The 9,752-nt window shown below is 46.5% G+C and overlaps 1 protein-coding gene across 2 annotated transcripts in view; it reads right to left on the bottom strand.

The window, feature by feature from the left end:
- Nucleotides 1-3,311: 3,311 nt before the first annotated feature.
- Nucleotides 3,312-9,752, bottom strand: part of CASR (calcium sensing receptor) — a 28,851-nt gene continuing 22,410 nt past the window's right edge. The window contains exons 5-6 of one of the 2 annotated variants that reach the window (XM_060099931.1): nt 6,138-6,291; nt 3,312-4,828 (exon numbers count right to left, since the gene is read on the bottom strand). In XM_060099931.1, the coding sequence (XP_059955914.1) occupies nt 3,312-4,828; nt 6,138-6,291 (1,671 nt within the window). The remainder of the gene's footprint in view (nt 4,829-6,137; nt 6,292-9,752) is intronic. The other variant, XM_060099932.1, reaches the window with a different exon arrangement.

Raw genomic sequence — 9,752 nt, 5'->3', positions numbered from 1 at the left:
GCTTATGGCTCCCTTCCATATTCAAAGGCAGCAATAGTCAGTGGAGTCTTTCTTACATGGTATCACTCGGACGCCGCTGCTTCTGCTTCCCTCTTTTACGGAGATGTAGTTACATTGGGTCCGCCCTGGATAATTCAAAATAATCTCCCTATCTCAAGGTCAGCTGATTAGTAACCTTAATTCAATCTGCAACCTTAATTCACCTTGCCATGTAACTTAACACAACCATAGATAGGTTCTAAGGATTAGGGCGTGGGCATCTTTGGGGGGCCATTATTCATCTTTCCATAAAGGCTTGTATAGGTTTGGCAATAAGCGCCCTGTTCCTCCTCTGGCGCTTTGGAAGCTTGTTAGCCTCTGTGACTTCTCCATACCGTCATGGGGAGGCCCCCGTCAAGCAGACATGGCAGTGGAGGGGCCAGGAGGGAGGGGCTTGAGAGCTGCCTGGTCATTCCCAGGCCCCAGGGCTGTCTCATGACAGATCTGGCAGGCCCGAGAGGGGCCTCGTAGCTGGGACAAAGTGATGCAGCAGTGAAAATCACTGTGGATCCCATAACTAGGGATACATGGGGATGCGCTGCCTCAGAGGATGCCAGTGTGGAGGCATAACAATTACTGAGGGTCAGACAAGAATGTTCTCAGAGATGTCAACAGGAGCTGCAGATGTTTGGGGAACACCACCTCCTTACGTTACAAAAACCTTCCTGTAAGCGGGAAGGAAGAAACCTCTGAACAGATCCCCAGACATCTAAATTGGCTCAGAAAGCTCTGAAGTTACTGAGAAAAAAACCCAGTTTGACTAAGATGAAGTTTCTGTCATTAGGCTGAATGGGGAGTTGAGAAAGAAACTAGGTTGTTACAGAAAAATAATGAAGGTTCATATTTGACACCCTTGGTTGTGTGCTGAGAGTTGTGCCTCCTACGTATGACTGAGGACAGTGATGCCGTCTCCCTTTCTGACAAGGACGTGGGGAGAGATGACTTTATCTGCAAGCACTTGGTGAAGTGAGGTGAAGTGTGTGTTTTCCCTGACGAGCCTCTTCCTGCAGCTCAGCCACGAGGGTGAGCTGTTTGTCAGACCTGGGAAGTGTGAGCTTGAGTGTGTGGCACTCTGCATAGCAAAGTAGCTGTTTCCACATAGTTGTTTTGACCAATAAAACAAAAACCCAGCCATCAAATTTTCAGCCATTTCTTAAAAAGTCCAAGTAAAATGTTAAATATAAATCTTCACTCAGCTCTGGGCCTTGCTCAGAGGCGTAACCAGGGTGGGGGCGGCAGGCTGGGCCTGGCTTCAGGGAGCAGGCGCCTCACCAGGTCTTCCTGTGTGACACCTTCTCCGTGTCTCACAGCGGTGCTCCCACATGGCGCCCTCTGAAACCTTTTCATCCAGATTGACGACCATCCTTTCCACAAGTCACTTTAAAAATCGTGGAAAGGTGGCCCTTTGGAGAAAAATGGTCAGAGGAAGAAGTCATCAGGACCTGTACACTTTGTGGCCTCACACAGATTTGATGGCTCTACCTGACCTTGGCTTAAGGGCAGCATTTAGAGTGATCTGGGAAACTAATGCCAGAATGGAATGGTCTCCCCTTGGTGCTAGAGATCTGGGTTCTGGCACCACAGAGGTGGAGGTGGCATGGGGCGCTTGGGGGAGTGACCTTCTGGCTTCACCATGAGCAGTGTTGCTCAGGACCCCTTGAACTGGGCCCTAGAGTTCTTGGGCTTATTATGGAGAAAGTTACTGTGCTCAGTGAGCTTGTTGTTAAAATCTGAATGGTAAATAAATGTGTTGTTTTGTATTTTAAACACGTGAAAAAATTACAATATCAGGAATAATATTAACTAATATTTATTGACTGCTTACTATGGGCTAGGCACCATGCTAAAGTACTTTACATACATTTATCTCATTTAATCCACATAAGAGCTCTGAGGGAAAAGAATGATTATTACCCCCATTTTAGACACAAAGAAGCTGGGGCTGAGTGAGGTCAAGGTTCCCTGCCTATGGTCACGCAACGTGTCAGTGACCAACCCAGTGCTTGAACCCAGGTCTCTCTAGCTCTAGAGCCTGACTGTTCAGCAGCGTGCCGTCCAACATTCAATCCTGTAACTACCCATGGGCAGACTCCCACTGCTGGAGGGAACGTAGCTACAGCATTTGGGGGGTAGAGTGCCAGGGTAATACCCCATGAGAGCTCTCTCAGAATCACATTATCTTACCCCAGCAACTGGTAGGAGGCCAGTGACTGGGAGCTTATTCTTCACAGGGGAAGGCATGGATTTGGCTTCAGGAAGCCTTTGGGGCAGGGAAGCGGGGAGTTTCTGGATCCCTGGGGCCCTGAAAGGACTCACATAGGGCTTAGCTCATGGGGGTGCGGGTGGTGGGATGGACAAAGAAAATGGAGCTCAATAATACTGCCTTATATAAACCAGACTGGGGCATTTTTTCCCAGTTTATATTGTCCACGGACTATTACAACAGAAGTGTTTTCTTAAGGATAAAGCTACATATGGCAATATTAATTACAGGTACAGCTCATTGGATTCATGCAGTCCCTTCCCAACAATCTGAGGTGATTCTTGTGATCTTGGAATCTAAGCATGACATCACTAACACATTCTGGACAAAACCAGATGTCCTGGTACAGGAGGGATGCTAACCTTCTCGATGTCACATGATAGCAGCAGCAAGTAAGAGTCTAAATATTTTATGGTTTTCATAAATAGGAGGGGACACATTCACCTTACAGTTTTGGACATTTCAAGTTCTCTCCGTTGTCAAGGTGTTGGGCAGTGCTGGTGACATTCTGTCTTTCAGACTCAACTCTAGTGGTGGTCAAATGTGATGTTCTGTCACTCTGCACACTTTTGCCTCTGGACCAGGCTGTCTGCAAAGTTCAGGGCAGACATTTCAATATTAAAACCAAAAACCAAAAACCAGAACCCAAAAAACAGGGGGAGTAGGTGGGTAGTTTAAAGCCTTGGTTTCATCTCTGGGCTGTTGAGCGGGATAGAACAGAGGAGGAGAACAGAGGCAGGGACATGAACAGCGAACCTGACTACAGGGATCTCAGCGCTCTGGCAAATCCAACCACAGAAGCACACAGCTCTCCTCTTTTTAATTTTAAAGGGAACATTAGTCAATTCACTGTCGTTTGTGGCAGTGCAACTAAGTTCCACGCATTTGGGGTGTCTTATTCCTCCTTCCCGGAGGAAAGGAGTCTGGGGCGATTCCTCATCCCTGTCGGAGACCGTCATCCCAGGAAACCTGTCTGGAATGCCCCCTGGACGGGCCTCCTCCCTCCGTTTTAGGAACGCAGCGTGTTTTCTGCGACAGTGCTGCCTCCACCGCTGATGACAAAGCTCCGTGAATTAGACACTACAAGTGCTGGGGACATCTCTTCCGGGTCCTCCATCTCTGGCTGGTGGTCCCCACCCACAGGCCCCTGCTGGCCTGTCTCCTGGGCGGTCAGTTCCGAGTCTGTCTCCCCGCACTGCAGCGGGAGTAACGCCTGGTGTCTGGTCAGGGCGTCGTTGTTTTTCTGGGCCTCCAGGGAGTTCTGGTGCGTGGAATTCCTGTGAGCCATGGCGCTCTTCTGAGGCTCATCAAAGCTCAGCGAGAAGGTGACTGTGCCACTGCCGAAAATGACCTTCTGCTTGCATCTGGGTTGCTGCTGCGATTGCTGCTGCGGCTGCAGGGTCGATGGCGGCCGCAGCTGTGGCTGCTGTGCGCACTGGGTCAGGGGTAGCGGCTGCTGCTGCTGCTTCTGCCTCTCGGGCTGCGGGAAGGGGTCCTCGCTGTTGCTCTTGCTGCTGATGGAGGAGGAGGGGGTGGATCCCGTGGAGCCCCCAAGGCTGCTGGACCGCTGGCGGGAGACATTGCTGCGTCGCAGCGTGGCGCGGGCCGCCACCTTGAAGGCGTGAGCCGCGGTGCTGCAGCGCACCTCCTCGATGGTGTTACGGGATGGCTTGAAGAGGATGATGTAGACCTTGTTGAAGAAGATGCAGGCCAGCAAGCCAAAGCTGGCTGCCAGGATAGCGATCACCTCCACGGCAGAGACAAACTTGCCGTAGGTGCTGGCGTAGGCGGGAATGAACGAGATCCAGACGATGAAGAAGATGAGCATGCTGAAGGTGATGAACTTGGCTTCGTTGAAGTTCTCCGGCAGCTTCCGGGACTTGAAGGCGAAGAAGAAGCAGATGGCAGCCAGCAGGCAGGTGTAGCCGATCAGGAAGCCCAGTGCCATGAGCGAGCCCTCGTGGCAGGTGATGAAGATGATCTCATCCTCCAGCTCGTGGTTGCGGTAGCTCGAGGGGGGCGCGGTGTTGAGCCAGATGGCACAGATGACAATCTGCATGAAGGTGCAGAGGAAGACCAGCAGGAACTGCAGGTTGAGCCCCCACCACTTGCGGTGGAAGCTGGTGGGAATCTTGGCCTCAAACACCAGGAGGACGCGGTTAGTTTTCACCAGGATGCATGAGATGCAGAGCACGAAGCTGATACCAAAGGCCGGCTGGCGCAGGCGACAGGTCCAGTCCTGGGGCTCCCCAATGAAGAACAGGGAGCTGGAGAAACAGCAGAGCAGGGAGAAGAGGAGGAGGTAGGAGAGCTCTCGGTTGGTGGCCTTGACAATGGGCGTGTTGCGGAACTTGATGAAGACGCCCAGCACGAAAGCAGTGAGGAAAATGCCCAGCACAGCAAAGAGGGTGAGTGCGATCCCAAAGGGCTCAGTCCAGGACAGAAACTCAATCTCCTTGGCAATACAGGAAGTGTGGTTCTCATTGGACCAGAAGTCATCAGGGCACTTGTCACAGGCACTCGCGTCTGTAAAATGTCCCAGTAAAGGGTTAGTACTGTGTGACAAAGACTGAAATTTGTGAGTGTGAATGTGGTGGTGAGGGCACTTTAAATTTTCTTTATTGATGAAATAATTGTGATTTTTACATCATCAAATAATGTATTGAACCCTGACTTATGCTTAATAATATACTTAATTTCGTGTGTCTTTGATGGTTCTATTATTTTTTTCCTTTGTACCTAAGGGGGCTACTTGTTTCCTTTAACACTCCTTGCTGATGGTTTGTAGCAGAGAATGATTAGTCTTGCTGGGTAGGTGGCTGCCCTGCATGCTAAGGGTCTGGCACTGTCCACCAAATTTCACAGTGCTTCACGCTCAGCCTGACTCATTTTGGACATAAGGATGGGCTTTGTAGACATGCCAGAGCAGACTTCTTCTTAGATCAAGGCAAAGTATTCCACGCATGTGACCTGTGCCTTCCTCATCCACGGCTTTCTAGTGAGGGAGTCTACAGACTCATTTGACCAACAAATGTTTATTAAGTCTCTGCTATGGCTCACGCAGTGTGCAGTTTTGGGGAGTGAAAGGAGCATAGGTTTTGCACTCAGAGATCTGGATGGGAATCCTGGCCCTGCCATTTATTAGCTGTGTGACTTTCGTCAGGCTAATTAAACATTCTGAGCCTCAGTTTCATCATCTGTGAAATGTAGGCAATAATAACCCCATTATTGTGGTGAGGATGAAATGAGTTAAAAACAATGATAAAATAATAATAGTTAATATTTATAGAGTGCTTCCAATATGCTAATCAAGGTTTTTATTTAACAAATATTTATCTATAATTTACCATGTGCTTTACCAATATTAACTCAATTAATCCCCCAAACTCTATAAGATAGGTTTATTATTATTCCTACTTTATAGATGAAGAAACTGAGGCACAGGAAAAACATAAGTAAGACAGTAAGTACAGTGCCAGTCACTCAGCAGGCAATCCATCATGGCCTATTAACTCTGGAGACTGGAACAGACAGAACTTTGTCTATTCAGGATCATTGAGCTATAAGAAAAAGAAAACAATATTGGAGAGCAGTATCGAAATAAGAGAAAGATGTGTAACAGGTGTGTTTGTAAGCTTTTATGGTATTACAGAGACTAACATTCCTCTTCTTACCCCCTCAGTGCCCAGCCCAGCGTGATGCTCAGACACACCTTGTTAAATGAGAAACCATGCTAAGCACCATCGCAGCCCAGCCCTTCCAGGGACTTCGCTGATCCCAGGGCCCCAAAGTGAACTGAGCTCTGCATGGTGTCCACGAGGGGCTGCTCCTTTACCTGTCTCATCACTATACTCCCCATCGGGACACTCCACGCACTCAAAGCAGCAGGTGGGTTCCCCCTCAATGATTCCTTTCCTGGTCCCTGCCAGGCAGTCTCGGCTGCAGTTGGAGAAAGGCACCTGGAGGACAGAGATCACAACAGTGAGGGGCTGCAGCCGCAGGATCAGTCTTCCAGCTCCACTGACACATGTAAGACGGAGGGGATGGGCACTAGGACCACTGCGGCAGACTCAGGCCCAATCCAGGCATAGGAAGGTCCAGAGGTCTTTGTTCCTGTTATCTATGAAAGGGAGGGATGCCTATGGGCAAGTGCTGGCGTCACACACACACACACACACACACACACACACACACGCACGCACACCTCAGTGGGATTCTAGAAAGATTAATTGTTGGGAGTCTACAACAGTGACAAAATCCTCCTTAAACAGTCTTTCCTTCCATTGTCTCCAAGTCCCATAATGAGACATCTGTTTACTTTCCATAGAAGTAAAAGTTTGAAACAAACTAAAAGACACAGGGACATGGACCTACACACAGAGGGAGAGTCACAAGGGGAGACGCTGAGACGAAGGGAAATTTATTTGAAAATGAGACTTTGAACTTTGTAGTGAATTGCAATTCCTGCAATTTTCTTTTAGGCTTTATAGGGTGATTTCTGAGATCCTTGCAACAGCTCAGTGAGGCAGGCAGGACAGGCATGGAGGAGTCAGAAGTAAATGGATCAGAAAAATATATCAGGTAATTACTAACCAAAAGAAAGCTTCAGTAGCTACATTAACTTCAGATAACATGGAATTAATTTAATTTATTTATTTCCGTAGTGGACTTCAGGTGCACAGAATTTGATTAATCATAATCCTTGTTTCTTTCCATCATTACTTGTCCATGTTTGAACCACTTTGGTTAGTCATTTTTTTTTTTTTTTTTTTTTTTGCTGTACGCGGGCCTCTCACTGCTGTGGCCTCTCCCGTTGCGGAGCACAGGCTCCGGACACACAGGCTCCGCGGCCATGGCTCGCGGGCCCAGCCGCTCCGCGGCATGTGGGATCTTCCGGGATCGGGGCACGAACCCGTGTCCCCTGCATCGGCAGGCGGACTCTCAACCACTGCGCCACCATGGAAGCCCTGGTTAGTCATTTTTAATGACTACCATCCAAGACAAAAACTAGGACTGGGACAATAACCTACATCTAACTATACACTCCCCTTTCCACTTACTTCCTCCTCACCACATAGTCATACCTGAGATGACCATCATCCTATGTTCACCACAGGCAAGTAGTAAACTCTCAAGGAATAGAGCAACCTAATTTTGTACAAACTCTATCAGAGATCAGGAAAATAAATTTTTTTTTTTTTTTTGCGGTACGCGGGCCTCTCACTGCTGTGGCCTCTCCCGTTGCGGAGCACGGGCTCCGGACGTGCAGGCTCAGAGGCCAGGGCTCATGGGTCCAGCCGCTCGGCAGCATGTGGGATCCTCCCGGACCGGGGCACGAACCCGTGTCCCCTGCATCGGCAGGCAGACTCTCAACCACTGCGCCACCAGGGAAGCCCTAAATTATTTTTTTTAAAGGAGTACCCTCCAACTCAGTCGTGTAAGGCCAGTATAATAACCCTGATTCCAAAACAAGGCAAGGACAGCATGAGAAAGAAAAAAAAATTACAGGCCCATCTCACTTATGTCTTCAGAAGCAGAGCTGAGTTGAGGATTTGTGTGCAAGTGATTCATAAAGAAAGTTCTCCCAAGGGAACCAGGAAGAGACTAGAGGAAGTAGGACATAGAAGGGAGGAGAACAAGCAAGGGTGTGATCCCAAGCAAAGTCCCTCAGACTTCTGCCTGATCCCCCAGGGGAGCTCTGGACTGTAGGTTATATCCCAGAGCTGTCCTGATCTGAAGAAAAGGGCTAGGGCTTTCACACTTCCACACCACTCATAGGTTAAGGGAAATGTAAATTCCTAGGCTCTTCTGAGGTTCTCCTTTGCCTCTCTGAGCCTGTGAGCAAAATGGGTTCCATTAGCCTGCAGGCAGTCTTCTGCAAAAGAGCATCAAGTTCTGGTTATTGGAAGTAAAAATGTACAGAAGTCCTGGAGATACATGCAAAGTGTAAGGAATCTGAAAGGATCTGGAAAGAGTACAACTACTTTCTACTACTTGAAAATAGATGAAAAATACTAAAACTCAAAGGATATGAAAAAGAAAATACACTATGATCATGCTGAGTTTATGCCAGGAATGCAAACAAGTTTAATATTAGAAAATCTGTGTCATTCACTGCAATAATAAATTAACACAGAAAAATATGATCATCAATGGATGAAAAGTATTTGATGAAATTTAACACAAACTAGTGATAAAAACAATGAAAGAGAGTAGGAAGAAATACCTTTACCTTGAAAAAACCCCCAAAATTCTTAAAAATTGTTCTATTCTAATACACAATATTAAAAGCATTTACTTTAAAACGAGGGTGCTCAGTATCACCACTATTATTATATATTGCACTGGAGTTCCTAGCTGGTGGAATAAAACAAGAAAAATAAGGGAAAACATATTGGAAAAGGCTAAATAAACCTGTTATTTTTAATAAAACTGAGGATGATATGATTGTCCACATTAGAAACAATTGGAGAGCATCCCCAGGCTAAAATGCCCAGACTGCCACTATTCTTACCTGAGTTTCATTAGTTTTTCTTAAAAAAAACTCTTCACCTTTTGATGTATGCTATTGGTTGATTTCTAGGTTCTTAAAGGGTTGTTTTTGACAGTTTTGCCCAATTTACCATTGCTTCACCATTTCAGAAGTCCTGCTTCTATCTCATTCTCTGATCATGCCAGGTAACTGAGTACTTACTCTAGAAATTTATTAGGTATTTACTACCTAACAGTCTATGTGTATCAGAGATAACAGACGTATCATAAGAATGAAGTATACTTTGCAAAAGCATCTTGAAGGTAGGGAGCAAGTCTTCCTCATTTTTGTAGCCCCAGTTACAAAGCCTTGAATAATGCTTGATACATGGTAGGGCTCATACTATTTCCAAAATATCTCTTTAATAAGACTGTCCCCGTCCCCAAGACTGCTTGAACTGGAGACATCTTACAAAGTTAAACACATGGAAAGCAATAAAATAACTACCACTGCTTCCAGCAAAAAAGAAATAACTGGCTTAACAAAGAATTTCAAAACACTTGAACAGAAGATGATTGGCACTATTTTCTAATGAAAGAGGAATAGAAATGGCAGTAGCAGACCTGATGATTGCTAAGACTCTCAGGACCCTGGTTCGAAGGAAAGGAAAGGAAAGGAAAGGATAAACTACATCTACAAACATTACAACGTTGGAATGTTTGGGTATCATTATGTTTCTGTAAATTCACTGCAAACTCTACTGGATCACGATATAGTATATATTTTATACATTGGTGGTCCAAGTTTGTTGATATTTTATTTAGGATGTGAGCACATCTATGTTTATAAATTGGCCTATAATTGTCTTTTCTTGTACTGTTATTGTCTGTTTCTGGTGTTAAGATTATATCAGCCTCATAAAATGAGTTTAGTAGCTTTCCCTCTTGGCTTCTGTTAGGCTGTGAATGGCAAAAACCT

Source organism: Mesoplodon densirostris, chromosome 5 (genome assembly GCF_025265405.1).
Source record: "Mesoplodon densirostris isolate mMesDen1 chromosome 5, mMesDen1 primary haplotype, whole genome shotgun sequence".
Lineage (NCBI taxonomy): Eukaryota > Metazoa > Chordata > Mammalia > Artiodactyla > Ziphiidae > Mesoplodon > Mesoplodon densirostris.
This window is presented reverse-complemented; position numbering and strand designations above follow the sequence as displayed.